The sequence below is a fragment of the Danio rerio genome, chromosome 22, assembly GCF_049306965.1.
Source record: "Danio rerio strain Tuebingen ecotype United States chromosome 22, GRCz12tu, whole genome shotgun sequence".
Classification (NCBI taxonomy): domain Eukaryota; kingdom Metazoa; phylum Chordata; class Actinopteri; order Cypriniformes; family Danionidae; genus Danio; species Danio rerio.
In genome coordinates this window covers 37,362,020-37,385,000 of record NC_133197.1, presented here as the reverse complement: position 1 = coordinate 37,385,000, position 22,981 = coordinate 37,362,020, and the positions used below count along the sequence as shown (strand labels likewise).

General features: G+C 38.4%; 1 protein-coding gene across 1 annotated transcript; it reads left to right on the top strand.

Moving 5' to 3' along the window:
• The first annotated feature begins 4,110 nt into the window (after positions 1 to 4,110).
• Positions 4,111 to 22,102, top strand: LOC141380243 (5-hydroxytryptamine receptor 3A-like). The gene is made up of 8 exons (XM_073937620.1): positions 4,111 to 4,274; positions 4,360 to 4,404; positions 9,868 to 9,974; positions 12,775 to 12,944; positions 15,269 to 15,444; positions 17,748 to 17,958; positions 19,855 to 20,046; positions 21,545 to 22,102. The coding sequence occupies exons 5-8, from the start codon at positions 15,334 to 15,336 to the stop codon at positions 21,865 to 21,867; spliced, it is 837 nt and encodes a 278-aa protein (XP_073793721.1). The 5' UTR covers positions 4,111 to 4,274; positions 4,360 to 4,404; positions 9,868 to 9,974; positions 12,775 to 12,944; positions 15,269 to 15,333; the 3' UTR covers positions 21,868 to 22,102.
• The last annotated feature ends 879 nt before the right edge of the window (positions 22,103 to 22,981 follow it).

Sequence of the window (22,981 nt, the reverse complement as noted above, 5' to 3'; positions counted from 1 at the left end):
AATGAAAAAGTTACAAATTGCCGTGAGATTGTGTTGGAGAAATCTGCAGAGTGGATGTCAACATCAACAGCCTGAGGTATCAAGACATTAGCGCTCCTGCTCATACTTCAGCCTCCACATCAAAGCTAAGAAGGTCAAGGTGCTCCAGGATTGGCCAGCCCAATCACCAGATATGAACATTATTGAGCATGTCTGGGGTAAGATGAAGGAGGAGGCATTAAAGATGAATCCAAAGTGTCTTGATGAACTCTGGGAGTCCTGCAAGAACGCTTTCTTTGCCATTCCAGATGACTTTATTAATCAGTGATTTGAGTCATGTCAGAGATGTATGGATGCAGTCCTCCAAGCTCATGATGGAGTCAGACACAATATTCATTCTGTCTCCACTGCAGCATGACTTTATATTCTATACTGGACATTATTTCTGTTCAGTGACGAGACTTTTGTCTAAACAAAGTCAGACCTTACTGTCCTAATTAAATCATTAAAAATCAAGGCATGATCATATTTAGGTAAAATAAGCGTAATCTAGAGGCCTTTGCCTTTCATATAAGCCATTTCTGATACCAAATGATCAACTAGAAGTCCAGTTATTATTTGTTGTTCCTAAAACTTGGATAGGCGACAAGACTTTTGTCAGGTAGTGTACACAAAAATATGCTTGGCTGTTATAACCCAACATTGGGTCAAATATGAAAAAAAAAAAACGTTTTTTTTCCAAAACATTGTAAATATAAAACATTATTTGTTTATATTTCACAACTCTGGCTAATAATTTCAATTTACAAACCATAAATTGCCATTTTATTTATACACTTGCATTTCTAAAAAAAAAAAAAATGGTTGAGAAAAGAAGTGAGCTTCGAGAGAGCATCACTATCTATTCTAAAATCACTCCTAAAAACAAACCTTTTCAGCTTGGCTTTTAAATTTTATTTTAATTGTCCTTTCTATGGCTTCTTTTTTAAAAAAAAAATAGCCGTTATTATCTTATTTCTATGTTTTTCTATTCTGTCTTTTTATTGTAGCTTGTCTTACACCTATCGTCTTGTTTTTTAATGTGCTCTATGAAATAAATGAACTTGATCTTGAGTTTTGAAAGAGATCAAAAATATCTCTTTATGTTTATTCAGTGGCAGTAATAAACTTCACATAAATATTAAATAAAATCTGAAGGAAAGACTTTAGAAAAGACCTTATCACAGTATTCCATACATGGAGATAAAATAAACTTCGATCTACTAGTTACATTATCTGCCAAAAATAAAGAATTTATTTTAAAAACTTTATTTTATAAGCTATTAATGAATAAGCACTAGGGTTTAAACTGGTTTGTTTCTTTTTTCTGATTTACATGTAAAGTTAATGCAGGCGCACGAATAGACATCCTGCGGCACGATACGCGTCAAATGACACGAATTGCGTGGTGCGAATGCCACGATACGTGCGAATAAAGCAGATTTTACGCACGAATGGTGTGAACGCGCGGATAAATCTCGCTATTTGCACGTAAATAGCTGCGTGAACATTTGAGTTTACTCGCTTTATTCGCGCGTCAAATCTGCTTCATTTGCACTTCATTAATTCGCTTCAAAACAGACGCGGATTCACTTGATGGACAGGGCTTCTGTTTGCCCGGTGACTCTAGCTTCGGTGCTAAATGGCTAACATGGATTTTATAGAGAGAATAGCAGTGTTTATGTGGTTTATGAAGGCTGAAAAACAGCGTTGAAACGTTTGGTGCCAAGTCTGAGGCCACTAGATCCTTTCAGAGGTGTATTCAGAGGAGCATTGACTTAACATGTGAATCACTCGCGTTTGACGCTCCTTTCACATCTGGTGTAAACACAGCGTTGGATCATTTGCCAAAAGTGACTTTTCATTCACAAATACCATTACGTGTCTAGGTTTGTAGTAAGATCTAGATCTTAATACTTTAATTGAACCATTCTGTGCCACCTAAGTAAACTGTAGATGTAACTGTAATATTTGTCAATTTTGTCATATTTGTTGTTAACCTTGTCAAATTATTGTTGTTAAATTAACTAAGCAGTTCAAATATATACCTGATGACTTATTAAATATTCAGATGAACACAAGCAAATGTTTATAATTATACTTGCAGGCAAGAAAATGACCTTCAAGTCTTCTGCAACTCATCTCATCTTCACCAGCTTCATCGTGCAGTGTAAGATAACTCAGTCCATCTCTTTGCTTTATAGCGCCCTTATAATAAGGAAATATACTTTAAGTTCATTTCACGAAGTATAGTTCACAAAAAAATGAATGTTTGCTCACTATATTTGCTCATACAATTTTGAGTTTTGAATTTAAAGTAACTAGTTGTGTTACTCCCCAAAAAAGTAACTAGTTGTATTTCTTAATTACTTTAACGGTAAATAATGCATTACTTCTGAGTCACTTTTGTGTTGATTTTCCTTATCTTTGCTACGGCTTGGTTGTTTTTAAAACTCGCAGGGTCTCCAATTAATAACGCGCTGTATAACCAACACCTTCATTTACCTTTAAAACATAAAATAATGAGCAAACTCTGAGAAAACTCTCATTGAGTGCTTATTTCAACATGACTGTTAATATCAATTCAGCTATTTATTTTTTTAAAGTCAATTAATTAAACTAAAAAGTAGCTCATACGTTCATTTATTTTCCTTCAGCTTAGTCCCTTACTTATTTTTATAAAAAAATATGGGGTAAAATCTCTGACCTCTGTGAATGTACTACACACTTTAAAATCAGTAGGGTGATTTACTGTAAACATTTTTCTTCAATATTTGTGTACTGTAAAAATTTGAATGAAAATATGGGTAAAATCTCACCTGTAGTAAGTCAGTAAGGCCTCTGTGAATGTACTACTCTTTACAATCTTAAAAAATACAGTAGGGTGATTTACTGTAAATATTTTCCAATATTTTGTGTACTGTAAAATATTAATGAAAATATGGGTAAAATCTCACCTGTAGTCAGTCAGTGATGCCTGTTTGAATGTACTACACCATTTAAAGTCATACAATTACAGTAGGGTGGTTTACTGTAAATATTTTAATTATATTTGTGTACTGTAAAAATATGAATGAAAATATGGATAGAATCTCAGATGTAGTAAGTCAGTGTGACCTCTGTGAATGTACTACACCCTTTAAAGTTATACAATCACAGTACAGTGAACTACTGTAAACATTATTCTTCAATTTTTGAGTACTGTAAACATATGAATGAAAATATGTGTAAAATCTCACCTGTAGAAAATAAGTGAGGCCTCTGTGAATGTACAACTGTATGTACAGTTAGGGCAGTTTTGACAAAATATCAGCTGTAGCAAGTTGATCTGGTCTCCCTAAAGTCACTACCACCTTTAAAATACAGATAAAAATCTTTAGTAAAGTACAGTAGTGTTTTTATTTATCTATTTGACTACTGTATGTACAGTAAGGGCAGTTTTGACAAAATATCAGCTGTAGCAAGTTGGTCTGGTCTCCCTAAAGTCACTACAACCTTTAAAATACAGATAAAAATTGGTAAATTACACGTTGGTAAAGTACAGTAGTGTTTTTATTTATCTATTTGACTACTGTAAATATTTTTAAAACATATTTGTGTACTGTAAAATAGGAATGAAAATATGGGAAAAAAATTTCACCTGTAGTAAGTCAGTGAGGCCTCTGTGAATGTACCACATGCTTCAAAATCATAAAATTACAGTAGGGTGATTTACTGTAAATATTTTTCTTCAATATTTGTGTATCGTAAAACTATGAATGAAAATATGGCAAAAAATCTCACCTGTAGTACGTCAGTCTGCACTCTGTGAATGTACTACACCCTTTAAAGTCACACAATTACAGTAGGGTTAGATTTTTTTTACATTGATGAACATGGCCACGGTGTAGTGATGATGTGTGCAGCTGTTGTAGTGCTGTCCCATTCCTTAGGAGTACATTTTGAAACCCTTCGCCCTCACACTCCATTTCAAGGTCCAAGGGCAAGGGGTAGTGGTACAAAAATAGAATTGGTAAGGGTATGGATATTGAGACTGTTTTCCCTGTCTTTGTGTCTGTTTTCGGTTTTAAACCCGTCTGTCAGCAGCTCTCGTGAGATGTACAGGAAGCATAAACTGCTCTCAGCCAAACGCAGAGTCTCTCCTGCAAGCGCTCAGAGAAAGCATCTTCAACAAAACTGATGTGCGGCCAGTTATCGAGCCGAGAACACCTACTCGGATAACCCTGGGCTTTATCCTGTATGACATTTTAGATGTGGTGAGTAAATAAATCAGGATGTGTATTTATGTTACTTTAGTATGTTGATCTGCAAACAGAAATGATGCATGTTTTGCCTTTTCAGGATGAAAAAGCTCAAGTCCTGGACACTTTTATCTGGCTGAAGTTGGTAAGAGCTCTTAAGTATCTACAGTATGACCTCACAGATTATCCTTGCTTTCAATTCCTAAAATCTTAATTGCAATCCATATACACAGTGGCTATAGAAAATCATCCAAGATGTCCTCACTGCAGTCTGTAACTACGATGAATTGGGCCAAATCCAATACATAGTGGACAAAGTACCACTCACTAAGGGCGTACTTACACTATGCTCTCCGAACCATTCCCAGGCCTCTTTCCCGGATCGTTTGAGAAGTGTGAGTGCTCTGAATCGGGTTCAGGTGCGGTTCACTTGGGCTCAGGAGCGGTATGCTTGTAGTGAGATTGCAAAGTGTGCCTGAGCCCGAAACTGAAGATGAGACGTGACTTTTACAGGACTGTTTCAAATAGATTTTTTTTATCATACTTACTATTCAATAAACACAAACTGTCCTAGATTATTAAAGACACCAACGCCTCACTGCATGCCAGCTACACCTTCAGCTAACCTCCTAATTCCTGCAGCACGAAGACTTTTAAGGTTGTTTATGAGCGTCAAAAGTGGCTGATCTGTTCGGCGAAATATTTGACTGTGTGTCACTGCATCCCAAACAACTAAAACGATATAACTAGATAAATCTCCACTGTGCTGAGTGAAAGCGCTTACTGAACGATAAGCATCATCGATGACGTAAGGGTGCTCAGGCCCGAAAGTGATGTGAGTGCGGGCCGTCGGGGGAGACGGGAGGGGGGACACGCATGCTTCGGCGCAGTTCAAGGCAACTGTACATAATGTGAGTATGCCCTAACGTAACACTCATGCTACTGTGATGGTTGGGTTTGGGGTGGGGGAGGTGTACAGGTATGCGATTGTCTATTAAGTAGTGGACCTGGTCTAGTACATCATCAAGCTGCAGGTTGCAGCAAAGACTGTCTCAAATCATCATACCCTCTGAAAATATATACCATTACTAACATTATCCCTGTTTAAAAGACCCTCGGGACAAAGTTGTTGAAAGGCTCAGGTTAGGAGAAGGCTACAGAAACATTTTAAAGGTTGGAAAAGCTATTTGGAATATGATTCACAAAGTCATTTTTTCAAAAGGTGAATGATGATTTTCTATAGGCACTGTATATATATATATATATATATATATATATATATATATATATATATATATATATATATATATATATATATATATATATATATATATATCCAGATGTAGGTTTCTTAAAATAATTAGTACCATCTTCCTCCTTCAGGCATTGTGTTGGCTACGTAACCTTGCAGCTACTTATCAACTAACATTCATTAGGGCAGGGGTGTCCAAACTCGATCCTGGAGGGCTGGTGTCCTGCCGAATTTATCCCCAACTTGCTTCAGCACACCTGCCTGGAAGTTTCTAGTATATCTAGTATGAGCTTGATTAGCTGGTTCAGGTGTGGTTGATTAGGGTTGGAGCTAAGCTCTCTAGGACACCGGACCTTCAGATCTGAGTTTGGACACCCCTGCATTAGGGTATTAGTAGAATATTAAGTCCCCGGTATACTTCAATAAAGTTTTTTTAGTTCCTCATTTGAGAGTAAAAATAAGTTTGAAAAGGCTGAGTGACTGTATAATGTTTTTGAACTCTTTAACAACCCCATGCTGCAGTAGTTGGGGTTGTAAATGCGTTACGCTGCTTTCATGTACCCCTGAACACAACAATGGCGGCTGAGAGAGAAGAACAGATTCCTTAACATCAGACAATCACTAGAAGCACCAATGCGGTGGGTCAAATCTTTACATTGTTTGCTATTCGTCACTTATATACACTGAATGATACCACCAGTGTGCGCAAACTCATAAAAATAGTTCAAGGAGGTGGGTTTCTCGTTAATTGTGAGACTCCCTTCAAGTCTTTAAAATCTCTTTGAGAGCAATTGTACAGGTGCGGATATATCTGTACAGCTCTGCTACTTGATTTTTCAATGTAATCATGTTGTCCTCCTGTGTGACTTCCGTGTATATGATTAACGAATCAGGGGGAAGAAATCTAAAAGAAGGTGGAGCCACATGACACACCCACTGATAGCGTAATCTACATGGATTAATTCCCACCGTAACCAGTTTGAACAGTAGCTCGCTATTTACGTCGGCGACCTAGAGATGCAGAGTGGAGTCGACTACGACAATGGGGTTCGAGTCTGGCAATGAGCGGTTCCAGAAAGCAGGTAAGACAAAAACAAAAGCCAGAAAATAAAATAAACATACAAACAACAGGGTGAGAATGTGGAAAAATCTGAAAATGTAGTAAAAAATCAAGTGAGGGCTTTTCTTTTTCTGGATTGTTTTTGAAAGCACTATCGGTTGGGTTTTAGGAAGGGGGTGATCAGGTCAACCGGTGCTTTTGAAAACACTATTGGTTAGGTTTAGGGAAGGAGGCGGGTGGGTCAGTCAGTCAGGCCCTGGTTGATTTAAGCGAGAACAGCAGGCAGGAATGGCACTCGCAAGAGAAATTTAAGATCGGAAAAATCATACACATCGGCCACTGGAGGAAAACAAAGACGTAGCTGCTGTATTTGGCTCTATCCAGAAATGTATACCGCGGTATATTTTCAGAATGAGCCTGGGTTGACTGGAACCCCTGGAACTCCGCACTCATTGAGATTCGATCAATGCACATCTCATATATCCATGGGTGTCAGACAGAAGGACATTATCTAGCACAACAACACGAATACGCTGAAGAGTCAAGTAGCAGAGTTGTACAGATGTATCTGCACCTGTGCAATATCAAAGACTCTGAGGGTGTCACACAGCAAATGAAAAGCCCATATCGTCAAGCTGCATCTTTTCTAGCGTCTATCTCAGGGGTTCGCAAACGTATTTCATCATGTACCACCTTAGAAAAAAATTGTCTCTCCAAGTACCACCAAAATGAGCAGTATTGAAATACAGTAGCATAGTAGGCCCAGTAAAGCAGCTACAACTCTGCACAGTTAAAAAACCTTGTAGGTAAATGTAGACTGAAATGTAGGCTGTAGGTTAAAATGTAGGCTATATATCATATTATATACATAATTTTTAATCCATTTTGAAATATATGTAGCATGTACATGACATATTTCATTCCTCCGTGTACCACTAGAAGGAAGCCCGCGTACCACTAGTGGTGCACGTAACACAGTTTGAGAACCACTGGTCTATCTGAAGCGAATAGAAAACAATGTAAAGATGCGACGCACCGTGATGGCACTTCAGGTGAAAATGTCTGGTTATAAAAGTGTTCTCTCACAGCCGCCATCTTTTAAAGAGTTTAGGAAGTACACACAAGCAGTGTGGCACATTGTATTTGGCTCTATCCAGAAATGTATACCGCGGTATATTTTCAGAATGAGCCTGGGTTGACTGGAACACCTGGAACTCCGCACTCATTGAGATTCGATCAATGCACATCTCATATATCCATGGGTGTCAGACAGAAGAACATTATCTAGCACAACAACACGAATACGCTGAAGAGTCAAGTAGCAGAGTTGTACAGATGTATCTGCACCTGTGCAATATCAAAGACTCTGAGGGTGTCACACAGCAAATGAAAAGCCCATATCGTCAAGCTGCATCTTTTCTAGCATCTATCTCAGTGGTTCTCAAACGTTTTTCATCAAGTACCACCTTAGAAAAAAATTGTCTCTCCTAGTACCACCTAAATGAGCAGTATTGAAATACAGTAGCATAGTAGGCCCAGTAAAGCAGCTACAACTCTGCACAGTTAAAAAACCTTGCAGGTAAATGTAGACTGAAATGTAGGCTGTAGGTTAAAATGTAGGCTATATATCATATATGGCATATTATATACATACTTTTTAATCCATTTTGAAATATATGTAGCATGTACATAACATATTTCATTCCTCCGTGTACCACTAGAAGGAAGCCTGCGTACCACTAGTGGTGCACGTAACACAGTTTGAGAACCACTGGTCTATCTGAAGCGAATAGAAAACAATGTAAAGATGCGACGCACCGTGATGGCACTTCAGGTGAAAATGTCTGGTTATAAAAGTGTTCTCTCACAGCCGCCATCTTTTAAAGAGTTTAGGAAGTACACACAAGCAGTGTGGCACATTTACAACCAAGCCTACTGCACGGGTGTTGGAGTGTTTTAAAACAGTATCACCATAGAGCCTTTTCAAACATCTTTTTGCCCTCAAACGAAAAAAGAACTTAATTTGTAGTACACCAGGAGCTTTAATAGACAATTATTTTAGGGCAGGGGTGCCTAAATGTATGAAGGGCCAAAAACCAAACTTGATTGATAGCTGTGGGCCGAAGGTAAATGTACTAAACTGTATTATGTGAGAGTTGCCATGGATAATTTCCTAATTTGGCGAAGCAGTGGCGCAGTAGGTAGTGCTGTTGCCTCACAGCAAGAAGGTTGCTGGGTCGCTGGTTCGAGCCTCGACTCAGTTGGCGTGCAGTTTGCATGTTCTCCCTGCGTTCCCTCCGGGTGCTCCGGTTTCCCCCACAGTCCAAAGACATGCGTTACAGGTGAATTGGGTAAGCTAAATTGTCCATAGTGTGTGTGTGTGTGGATATTTCCCAGAGTTGGGTTGTGGCTGGAAGGGCATCCGCTGTGTAAAAACTTGCTGGATAAGTTGGCGGTTCATTCCGCTGTGGCGACCCCGGCTTAATAAAGGGAATAAGCCGACAAGAAAATGAATGAATTAATTAATTTCATAATTTTTAAAAATAATTAGAAAACATTGCTTTAAATCAAATGAACCATTCATTCATTTTCCTTTAGCTTAGTCCCTGATTTATCAGGGGTCACCGCAATGGGAACTACTCTGGCATACTGTATGTTTTCCAGCCGCAAGCCAGTACTGGGAAACACTCATACACTCCCTTCATTCACACACACTCACTCGAACAAGGGGAGAACATCCAAACTCCACACAGAAATGCCAACTGACCCAGCGACCTTCATGCAGTGACGCGACAGTGCTAACCACTGAGCCTCTGTGCTGCCCTGAACTCACACAACTGGGTTCAATGCTAACCAGACTAGTCAAACTGCATCCATCTTTGCATCGATTTGCTCTCAGGCATCTAGTAAAGTGTCCCCTATCCATCAAGGGACAGTAATTATCAGATTTTAATTTGATTCATTTACAACATTTAATTAAAACATTTCAGTTTTGTTTTTGGGTACCTCTGCAATAAAACAAAAGGTTACACAACCACCTTCCCATCATTCTATCTTTTGAGATGGGATGTTAAGCCAAATCAAAGGATAGCATGGGGCAATTCTGGTATTTGGGTTTAGAGATGAAGTTTACATGTAGCAGGAGGTGTGTGCCAATATTAAATCTACAAATACTCCTATATTATTGCTATTTTAAGTTTAAAGTTAACTGTAACCAACAGAATGTCTAAAGGGGACTGTATACCATAAGTAATATGAGTAGAAAATTCATAAGTAATGGCATTTGTGTTTTGAAGGACTGGTATATTGAAGGTTTAAGTTGGGATCCTACTGAATGTGGAACGGACAGAATCTCACTGCCAAGAAAAAAGCTCTGGAGGCCGGATATTGTCATAAATGAATTGTGGGTATCGATGCATAATACAGATAAATTCTCCACGTTTATTCATCAGATTAGCGGAATAAGATAAAATCAACGGAAACTGACTGAAATTAAAGCGACAGTTCATCCAAAAATGTACATTTCTTCATCATTTTCTCACCTTCATGTGGTTCTAAACTTTTATGAATTTCTTTGCTCTGTTGAACCCAAAGCAAGATATTCATACACTTTTATTATGTCCGTCAGAATAAACACCACACACGATGTAATGTACAAAAGAGGAAATGCTTCATTTAATTTAAATTAAGAACAAGGACAATCTAAATGCAGGTAAAAGGGCAAGAGATTTAAACATCAAGGGCTACGCGCAATTATCACGACCATTCCTTTACACACAGTGAGTTTAACACATTACTAAAGCTACGGTCACACTAGAGTTTGTGTGTGCTAAATTCTGTCGTACGGCGTCGCGAAAAGGGGCGGGATTAGACATTTTAAAAAGCGAGCGATTGCTCCATGTTTTAAATTTCTGTCCAGAGAGGTCATGTTTTGATCCTCGATTGGTCTCACACAGTAAAGTGATGCGATTTTGCAGGTCAGAGTTCACCAAGCTTGAACTTTGCACCGAAGCAACCTTCGAAACTTGACGCATGACCCCGCGTTTCCGGTCTGACGCATTCACGTGCGTATGAATGGAAGTCTATAGGAGGAAAAGCCCAGTGTGACCGCAGCTTAACACAGAATAGCACCCAACACCTCAATCTACACTGCACACAAAATTAGGGTGTATCTCCTGTAATTATTTCTCCCCCTCACACGCCTCCTGCACTAATCACCTTTCAGACACATAACAGGTCACACTCAACATACAACAGACATAAACACATATAAAGATTTAAGAAGACTTCCCTCCACACAGCCTTTGAGACCTAGCCAAGTACTAAGGCATCAGCATTATCACGCACAGTTGGAACGAGCGCACTTTCACGATCACACAGTGCCTGCTATAGACCTTTTTCATGGCTGCTGCATGGAGGGCGCCATAGCGACCAGCATCTTCCGGTAGAATACAAAAAACTTCCGTTTACAGCGTGTACAACTGGTAATTTGCGCTCCGAAAATGGGTTTCAATGACGTTTTTAATGGATAACAGAGTGTTTTTGTGACACACAACGTAGAAATGTGTCTGTTAAAGCCGTTATAATCTGTCACATGTGGTTCAAGCGCGTCAGAAATACGAGAAAAACTTTCTTCTAGTTCACGTGTCTGCCGTCAGAAATAGTGTGTGTGCATTCCCGGCCTGTCAGCTGTTAGCTCATTGGCTCTTTAACACACACACGCACACACACAGAAAGAGAGAGAGAGAGAGAGAGAGCAAACCAGAGTACTGGCATGAAACTTAACAGGTATGAAAGTCGTGCAATTTACAAAAATGAGCAATAAAAGTCTGTTATTGATACTCTGCTGGCTGATTTGCTGTTCATTCTAATCGCGAGCCGTTTGTGTTTTATTTCGTGTGTTGTTTTCACCACGGTTTGTGTTTTTCTGTCATTTCGAAATGACACTAGCCTATATTTTCACTTTGTCACAGTTATTAAATCAGTGTGTCAGTGGCACAGTACAGGCTACGTGTGTGTCAAACATTTTGGTAAACTACATGTGTTTGAGCTGGTTATATATTTGAAATAAAGAGAAAATGTTGATTTAGCGATGACAAGGCTTCATTTAAACTGCAGAAGATGCCGTCTGACAACGAGGGGAAAACGCCTCACAGCAGCTGTTTTCCATCCTATTAGATCGCATTTCTTTAAATGATCAGTCCAGGAGATGCTGCTGATGGACAACAGTATTAGTTCAAAGAGGATAAAAGCAGGTAAAATAGACTAAAACTATCGTTTCAAAGCTGTCCAAATGTGACTGTTTACACGCATCAGCTGCCGGAAGTTCTTCGCATTCTCCTTTCGCATACACGCAAAGCATAATGGGTAATTTTGCGTTCCAAGAAAAAGGTCTATAGGATTTGTCCATCTGCAGTCCGGAGGCGGGGCCAGGGTACTCAGTCCATTCATTAAATGTGGAGAGAAGGCAAAGTAGAAACTCCACGACCCCATGCCAACAAATGACTCCGCAAGGCGAGAGGCTTAGGCAGAGATAGTGATCCACTAAACATTAATTATTCCCCCTAACTCAATTATCTCAAATATAAAGCCATATGTGACTGTCTATCTTCATCTCTGAAGGGCATATTGCCCCCGAGAGACAGCCTAACAAAACCCATAACTCACCACCTTGGAGCTTGAGTCTTTATCTTGCACGCCTCGTTTAAAGAGTCTCATCATACGCTGTCCACAGGTGAATCCAATCAGGAAAATCACATGGTCCTGAGAGCGCAACATTCCAGTCATATACATCCTAAACAGGAACCAAAATTACTATGCAACCATAGTCATGGTTGTTTTTTTCAGCATTTTCAGTATATCGTCCTTTGTTAGCTTGAATGAGCCAAATGTGCAGGAGCAGTTTTGGCTTTATTTTCTTACTTGCAAACCATTTTTGCCCAATTTCATTCTTATGGGGAAGTCATGAACACTCACCTCAACTAAGGAAAGTGAGAACTGCAGTTCTTTGGATGTGGTTGTGGGATCGTGGATGGGTTTTTATGGGAAAGAAACTCAAAAATGTTTGTAACAATTGAAGGATGAGTAAATGATGACAATTATTTTTAGTTTTGGGTGAACTGTCCCTTTAACACATGTAAAAAAAACCAGACTAACAATCGCAGAGATAGTTCCTAACTAACATTGTTGTTGTTTATTTGCAGCATAAATGATAATGCAGCGCCAAAAACCTATTATCTTTATCTTTACAATAACGGCAAGGCAGAAGATAGTCTGCCAGTGCATGTGGTCAGCTCCTGTAACCTGGACATCTACACCTTTCCATTTGACATCCAAAACTGCTCCTACACATTTGGCTCATACAAGCTCACAAGTAAGTGAAAATTATATTTTTTTTACCCTACAAGTTAAACTGTGTATTATTATTTTCTGTGTAACCATGTAATATTAGTCTTTATAGAAAAAAAAAACTATTACGTTCGGCTATATATATATATATATATATATATATATATATATATATATATATATATATATATATATATATATATATATATATATATATATATATATATATTAGTGCTGTCAATCGATTAAAAAAAATTAACTAATTAATCGCACCTTTTTTTTTTATTAATCGCGATTAATACAAATACAAATAAAAAATTGGAATACAAACAGTTGCACTCATTGTAAGGTTTTATTGCTGTGGGTTGAGAACATTAATTATAAAGTAGAAACAATTTTGCTTAATCCTCCTTTACATTCATCCAGTTGCTATAAGACTAGGAGTATCCCGCAAGAGCACAGAGACTCCCGGATGAATGAATTATAATCTCTCGCAAACCGGTCCTTAAATAAATTGCACACCCCTCTCCACTGCATCCCTCCTAGCTCTTCAGGTATGTTGCGCGCAACTCACCCCCACCGTCTTTCAGGTACATCTCGCGCCCACACGGCACTACTCAGATAGGTCGCTCACTCCACCCCTGACACCCCTCAACGGGCCTGACACAGACACACACACACAATGTGCTGGAGCTACTCCCTTCAGATTCAACACGCATGATCCCATTCATCAAATTTGCTTAAACTAAGCGTTCTGAAGTATTACTGTATTTCACAAGGATTCTGACACAACAACGCGAAGCATACGCTTTCATTGCGTTTAATGAAGAAACACGCTAAACTTGGAGGGCTCATGCTGAAAGGCAGAGTAATGCCCTGTCTTAGACAGCTCGCGACTTCACCACAGACTTTCTGAGTACATTTACATAAGACACCAATTCTCAGATTTTAATATGATTAAATTTAATATGATTAATATGATTACTCTTATTAAGAATCTACCATGTAGCCTAAGCAGTGATTTTATTACCTTAAAGGAACACCGGGTCACGAAATGTGTAGGATTTTCTTTCTGTTCGCCATGCGATATCAACTTACAACAGAAGTCGAAAGTTAAAAATGAAACACCCGAAATTGCATGAAACTCTGGATAACCTGATGCGACATTAATTGTTTTATACTGAAACCTGCCTTCAAAAAGTGCTTCCTTGGTCTTATCCACATTTCTTGCATGTTGAACACACGTCCACCACAACAGGAAGTAAAAAAACCTGCAACTGCGTTAATTGCGTAATTCTTTTTTTACGCGTTAATTATTTAAAATTAATCGCATGCATTAACGCACTAATTTTGACAGTGCTAATATATATATATATATATATATATATATATATATATATATATATATATATATATATATATATATATATATATATACACCTGTCAACTTTGGGATGTGGAAATTAGGGATATGCCCACCATAATAAAGGATATGCCCCCCAACAACCCCCCCAAATTACTAAATATGTTCATTTGTAGCGGTCTCATTGTAAATAAACAGTTAAATGGTCAGTAATATGTTTTAAAATTATTATTAAAAGAAAAAAAATAAATATATGCATTAACAGCAAATACATTAGCAAAAAGTTTAGATTATTAAAATTAATAGCTATTATAATAACATAGAATCTGGCAATCAAATCTGACTAGCCGTTTCTCCACTGTATAACTTACATATTCTGATTAAAGAGCAACAAATTAATCTCTTATTCATTTGTATTTTTTTCAGTTGATTACATTAAATAACAGGTGTCACTTTAAAAATGCACACATCTATAGCCGTCTTTCCACTGCACTCGACATTTGGACACGACGCCCCCTGTTGCAGTCGCACAGAATTTTCAGTTCTGATGTTCACATGGGAGAGAAGCTGCTCTCGCAGTGTCCGAAGCAAAGGAGTGCATAAGCATGAGCCTTTATTCTCCATCTGTTTATCATGGTTGAATAAATGAATGAACGAATACTAGAAACTCATACTTGTATTACCTTTGACTACCATTTAAATATGTTTGATGATCTGAAACAATAAAATGAATTTTTAAAGTAAATATTATTAGTCGCTTTAAGAACTAATATTTTTCAATTGGCTACAGATTAAACCACTGTTGTCCAATGACTTGTCTAATTAACCTTACTTGACTAGTTAACCCTAATTAACCTAGTTAAGCCTTTAGATCGCACTTTTAGCCGAATACTAATATCTTGAAAAGTAGTAAAATATTATGTACTGTCATCATGGCATAAACAAAAGAAATTTGCTTGTTAATGCATTCATTTCTCCCTCTGCAGTCCGAGATGTTGAGATATATTTTGCAGAACCAGCAGAGGCAACGCTCCAGAAATCTCTACAGTACATGGAGTCAAAAGGGGAGTGGCTACTGATTGACATCGTCTGCAAAAAAAACGCCAACTCTACATACTTCAACATGGACGGATTGGACAGCTGGGATGAACTTGATTATCATGTTAGTATCGCCTTTGCTAGTATTGTAGCTGATGAATTTTATTATAATCAAGAAAATATATTGTCTTTAAACAAGTCAGTGCAATGATTTTGTTAACACTTTGGGCCCTATCATACACCCGGCGCAATGTGGCGCAAGGCGCAGCGCAATAGTCTTTTACTACTTTAAGCTTGGCGCAAGGGTCATTTTGAGGTGTTGTGCCACGATGTTTAAATAGCAAATGCATTAGTGCTCAAATGTGCGCCCATAGGCGTTCTGGTCTAAAAAAGCAGACGTGTTTTGGCGCGTTGCTATTTTGAGAAACTGTAAATAGTCTGATCTTTAGACCAGAACAAAGTCGGTCTATTGTCTGGCGCAAAGTGCGCCTGGATTACACACTACACACAAGATGTAGAGCAATACGCAAATATCTTTATTAAGGATATATATAGGATATAATAAGGATATATATAGGATATAAATATAAAGGATTAAAATATTACAAAACATATTAATGTCTAGCCTACATGAAGATTTAAAAAACCACTGCCTTACTTTCATCATCTCGGGAGGCTTTTTCAGTTCATTCAATTTGCTTTTGTATAATGTTATTATTATTAGCTGTATTTTTTATTATATCCATATTTATTTGCTTTCCTTTATTAAAAACAAGCTTAGATTTGTCCACCTGTCAGGTTTTAGACCATATGGGGCATAGCAGGTGTATTTGGAAATAACTCAGTATTTTGACCACACTTTGTTATTATTAATCATTTATTCGTTTGCTGGAATTTAAAATTTACAAATAGTTTTGAAAGAAATCTTTGAACTTAACAAACAAAATTAATTATTTATAGGCTAATTGATGTCTGTACGGTAAGGTTTCCCTATCCACGAGAGCAAAAGCGAAAGTGAACTTACTTTACGTCAAAATATGCTTATGGCGCGACGCAGCTGGCTCTTAAAGGTAATGGAAGATGAGACTCTGATTGGTTCATTCTCAAAACACACCTATAACTCATTAAGAAAATAAACTCAACCCTTTTAGACCACGCGCCTTGGCGCAAAGCGGATTTTGCCGTCTTTAAGTTAGCAAAAATGCGCTCTGACACGCCCTGAAAGCGTTTGCGCCCTGCGTTTTGCGCTCTGCGCATGGACCGCCAAAATAGAGCCCTTTATCTTTAATGTGCAATTTACTTTGTTGACTTTTAATATTAGCCAAGTACTGATTAGCTGCTTATTAGTAGTTATTTGTTTTTAGTTATTGGTTAGGGATGTGGAATAAGACCATACTTTATAAGCGCTAATAAAGAGTTGATATCTTAATATTAGATAAATAATTAAGGATTAAAGGAATCCATGATGTCAAAACAACATCAAAAAATAAGTAAAAATCCAAATCAATTTGATGACAAAACCTTAATATCTATTTGACATCTGCACATTGATGCCCTTTTTGACCAAGTATTATAATGTAAGAAATGTTTTATTCATCTGACAGCTTCAAATACAAATGAAATGTGAAATGACATGAGTCTTCACGTGAACACAGCTGCTGCGCTCGTGCATCCAGGTTAATAAAGAACAACTCAGTGCGCATGCGCTAGTTGGGCTATTGCGGTCTGATTATGTTTCAAACAAGGTTTATTTGCATCAAATACGTAACATCTGTGCCAAACAACTCAACTGACGAACATATTAACAATAATACAACCGTATAGCCGAATTAAATGTATGCATTGGCATGTTACAGCCCTAATGAGTATGATTATGTGAAACTCCATTTAGATACATATTGCAATGATTTCGGGTATTAATTTAGCAATGCATGCACACATATATGCACAATCCTTAAATGCTCTGCTGACTTGGACTCTATAATACCTGTTTTATAACTTTAAACTATCAAGAACCACCACTGAGCTATATTCTAGCGATCGTTCTTCCCTCTCTGTGGTGGATTTTAGAATAGTCCATTTCACGTGAGATGGCGGGGGGTGAGTGGAAGAAACAAAGTCGAGGGGGGAATATTTTTTAACAGAAATAATTTATGATTTCTTATGTGGCCCGGTACCAATTGTCCCGCGGACCGGCCTGGTGGTTGGGGACCACTGCTGTAATTGATTCTTAACATGTTTTGACGCCAACGTTAGATGTCAATTTAATGTCATTATGACATCAGGGTAGTCAATTGAATCAAATTAATTAGCATTTTTGATATTATTTGCTGTAGAATGTAGTTAATAGTGTGTACCAAAACTAAAGTGTTAGCAAAATGTTGAATCCAGATTAACTGTTTCATTTATTTTGGTGTCACCTTGTAGATTGTCCTGAAGCGCAGGCCGACTCTGTACATAGTGAACCTCCTGTTTCCCAGTTTCTGCCTGATTACGGTAGATCTGTTCAGCTTCCTCCTGCCTCCTCAAAATATGGACCGTTCAGCCTTCAAAATGACCCTCATCCTGGGCTACACCGTCTTCCTGCTCCTCATGAACGACCTGCTGCCTGTCACAGGAAATACCATCCCTTTGATAAGTGAGCTATTTATTAATATATACTGTATACAGTACACACAATGTGGGTTAAATATTTCTATATATTATATATACACATATACAAGTCATTTTTACATATTTCAAATATATCTTGCTGTCGATCTCAGTTATAAGAGCAACAAATAACTTGACTTCTAGTTGATCAATTGAAAAAGTGTCAGCGTGTCAGTGTCATACAACTAAGAACATGGTCCTAGTTGACACGCAGTGGTTGGAAATTTAAACCACAGGTATGTCTGTAATAGTGAGGCTGATTTTGCACAGTCTGAACTAGCCTGTTCAATCACAGACAACGGGAAATGCCATTACTGCTATCATTTTATTTTGACATGTTTAGTAATGAAATCAAATGATTATAGTATAATATTTAGGTTAATTTTAAGATATCTCGCGGCCCACCTGCAGGATCGCTGAGGCCCATCGGTTGAGAATCCCTTGCTCTAGACACTACGCTGACAGACACAGCTAACCTTCTTGCCACAGCTCGCATTGATGTAGTATCATGGATGAGCTGCAGTACCGGAGCCACTTGTGTGGGTTGTAGACTCTGTCTCATACTACCACTAGAATAAAAGCACCGCCAGCTTTCAAAAGTGACTAAGGGTGCTTTCACACCTGCCTTATTTAGTTCGATTGAATCGCACTAGAGTTCGTTTTCCCTTTTGGTGCGGTTCGCTTAAGCAGGTGAAAATGCAGCAATCGTACTCGAGTGCGCACCAAAAGCGGACCAAATAAGCGTACCGAGACCTGCTTGAAGAGGTGGTCTCGGTACGCTTTCAAACGAACCCTGGAGCGGTTCGTTTGTGGTGAGAACATGATCTGTACTAAAACAGGTCCAACCGCAAAAAGTACTGCGCCTTTTGGACTAATCCAGCTGCCGTAGACCGATGCGCTGTGCATATTGGGATATGGAGGAAGAATATTTGTTGACAGCGCTTTACCAAGAGAGAGCGGAAACCATTACATCCCTCTAGAGTAAAAACATAATTTTGTGTTTGCTGGTTTTGTTTATTTGCGGGAGTTCATTTGCATTTTCCCGCACGTGAATTCTGACCAATCAATAAGCAGTTTAGAAACTATGTTCAGCAACATCTGGCCAATGAGAGATGTGGATTTTGTCAGATGACTGCATTTTGGTTTGTTTCAACTGGTTCGGACCAAAGCCAGCAGTTTGGTGTTAAAACGACCCAAAGATGGCAGAAAATGCAACAATGTATCATTTATTACCCTTGGTCTGGACCAAATGAAGCAAACTACAGATGTGAAAGCACCCTAAAACATCACCATGAGAACTGAGAAGTGGTTTGTGGTCACCACCGGCAGAACCACTCCTTGATTGGGGGTGTCTTGCTATAATTTTCACCTGTTGTCTATTCCATTTGAACAACCGCACGTGAAATTGATTGTCATCGTTGCTTCCTAAGTGATTTGATTTCACATAAGTGTGATTGAGTTTTCTGAGCAGAGTATATATGTATATTTATATAATATTCATTCCTTCATTCAAACAATCTGGGGTCGCCACAGCGGATGTCCTTCCAGCTGCAACCCATCACTGAGAAACATCCATACACAATCATTCACACACATACACGGGACAATTTAGCTCACCCAATTCACCTGTACCACATGTCTTTGGACTTGTGAGGGGAAACCGGAGCACCTGGAGGAAACCAACGCCAACATGGAGAGAACATGTAAATTCTACACAGAAAAGCCAACTGACCCAGCCGGGGCTCGAACTAGTGACCTTCTTGCTGTGAGGCGATTGTGCTAGCCACTACGCCACCGTGTTGCCCTAATATATATATTCATTTTATCTTAATATTTAATTTAAACCTTAAGTTCTTGTCTCTCTGTCTCTTTCTCCTTGCAGATGTGTTTTTCTCTCTGTGTTTAGCTCTAATGGTGGCCAGCCTGTTGGAGACAATCATGGTCACTAATATTCTCTGTAGTTCAAAAGACTATCCCCCTCTGCCGAACTGGGTTAAAGTGCTGTTCCTCAATTATCTGGCTCGACTGGTTTGCTTGGGCAAGAAAAACTCAGAGCAGATTTCTGACCCTCAAAGTAAGTCTGAACTAAATAAACATTTCCTGTACATAAGAATCAAATAATATTAACTGACAAACTATAAAATGTGTCCCTATATACATTTTTTAAATGCATATACGTCATAGATGTGATGTACTGAACTGTTTTGGTGTCTTTATTGAATTAAATTTCGTTGGGGTCTTCGTTGTCGCATTTAGCGCTTCAAAATGTGCCACACATTCTCTATTGGAGACAGGTCGGGACAGGACTTTGTTACGTGTGCAGAACGTGTTTTTGAATGGTCTTGTTGACATATGCATGGACTCCCCTGGAAAAGAAGGCAGCATACTATGCTCCAAAAGTATTATTTAGCAATAATGGTGTATCACAGAAGTGCAAGTTACCTTTGCCAAGGGCACTGACACAACCCCATACTATGACTGACCATGGTTTTTGAACTTGTTGCTGGTAACAGTCAGAATGATCCTTTCATTCATTCATTTTCTTGTCGGCTTAGTCTCTTTATTAATCCGGGGTCGCCACAGCGGAATGAACCGTCAACTTATCCAGCAAGTTTTTATGCAGTGGATGCCCCTCCAGCCGCAACCCATCTCTGTGAAACATCCACACTCACATTCACACACTACGGACAAATTAGCCTACTTAATTCACCTGTACCGCATGTCTTTGGACTGTGGGGGAAACCGGAGCACCCGAAGGAAACCCATGCGAAGGCAGGGAGAACATGCAAACTCCACACAGAAACGCCAACTGAGCGAGGTTCGAACCAGCGACCTTCTTGCTGTGAGGTGACAGCACTACCTACTACGCCACTGCCTCGCCCCACACGACATTCAATTCTCCAAAAAATACCTGAAATACTGAGTAATCTGACCACAGTACATGTTTCCAGAGAAGTCAACGGCGCTTCTGGACACTGTTAACATAGGGCTTCCTTTTGGCATAGTGCAGTTTTAACTGGCATTTGTGGATGTAACTACGTATTGTAGTACTTGACAAAGGTTTGCCAAAGTAGCCCTGAGCCCATGTGGTAATATCGCTTATAGATGAATGATGATTCTTGATGCAGTACCGCCTGAGGGATCGGAGATCACAGTAATTCAGCTAGCACACTTGTCCATTACACACTGAAATTCCTTTACGCAATGAAATTCAAAGTAAATTTGCAAATCCCTATTTTCTTTTTTTATTTGTGTTTTCCATACTGTCACAATTTTTCCTGATTTGGGGTTGTACTAAAATATCAATAAAAGACAATTTGTTAAACTGCTAATTAAGTGAACAGAGCAGAGGTCAAGTTACCATAATGCAATTCACAACCGTAAATAAATGGGAAAAAAAACTTCATCATAAAATACGAAAAGTGTAACAGCTATTTGTTGACAGTGTACTTTTTTTAATGGACAAAAAAATGTCACACTTCTCTTTAACCCATTCCAGCATATCAAAGGTGAAACTATAGTGTTTGCTCACCTTTACAGGTCATAGTAATGAACATAATCATTTCTTTCAGCAGAAAACACCAACGGAGTCACTTTGGGTTCACCTGAGAACGAAATAAACCCAATCAGATGCCAAGAAAATGACAGTAAATCAGCATTACATCCTGAAGAGCAAGAACTGAAGGAACTAAAGACCATACATAAAGATTTACTCACCATTCGGCAACAAGTGGATCGGCATTTCTCCAGAGATCAGACCGCAGAAGAGTGGATTCATTTGGGGGAAGTCATTGATCGATTCCTGTTTGCTTTGTATCTTATTTTCCTCATTCTTAGCTTCTTCACCATATTAATATTCTGGCTGTACTGGTATAATGTTGACACGAAAGCATAAAGTCTTGCTGAAATATGTAGATGTGTGTAATGATGCTCAAAATGACGGGTCCAACCACATATAAATCTTATGTTTTGGTTTTAAAGTTGACTATATGTTTTAAGCTGAAGAAGCTTTCCTTAAGTGATGGTTATAAACAAATTTAGAGAGGAGAACAGTCATGTGACTGACACGTCTGGTCTCGCATTAGCGATCCAATCAGTAAGAAGAATCCTTATAAATATCCAAATCACCATACCTCAGCCATCTTTCGATTTCTCAGCATCTCTCCACCAACCTGACTCCATTCCCTCTTCCACCTTCACTTGAAAAGAATGGGGGGAGTTTTGCAGGACCCCTCTCCCTAGAATCCTTCCGAGTTCAGAGCTCTTCCTGGGAACAGCACACCAAATACTCTTCATTTAGTCAAGCATCTGCTAAGTGAGAACTCTTGAAATTACAAATATTTAGGTGGTTACACGTAAACTATAACATTAGACACTCTTTAATTTGTAGACCAACGTTGAACCTGTTACCCTATTATGCTGCATTTACACCAGACGCGAAAGAAGCGTCAAGCGCGAGTGATTTACATGTTAAGTCAATGCAAAATGCAAATAAGACATCTCATCCCAGGCCATCTCTTTCAGGCAGATTAGATACGGTTCAAGGGTGCGCACTAGAGTTCAAAAGACTGGGTACCAGAAAAATTTTACATTTTGGTACCAGTGAAAACGAACAAAACAGTGTACCAAACTGTACTGTACCACTCAGTGGAAACAGGCCATTAGAATGACCTACAGCAGATGAAGATTATCCCTTAATCTCATATACTTTAATTAGTTGAATGTGAATATTACACATATTGAGGAAACTATGTACAACTCAATTCAATTGTCAACATCTTGTCATTTTAAAACCATAAACTCTATTTTGACTGATCGTTTGAAATTAACAGACAAAAATTACCTTCTAGTTTGCATATACACATCAAGGTAAATGTTGATACGTAAAAAATAGACTTATCTACTATCAAACATACATATATATATATATATATATATATATATATATATATATATATATATATATATATATATATATATATGTGTGTGTGTGTGTGTGTGTGTGTGTG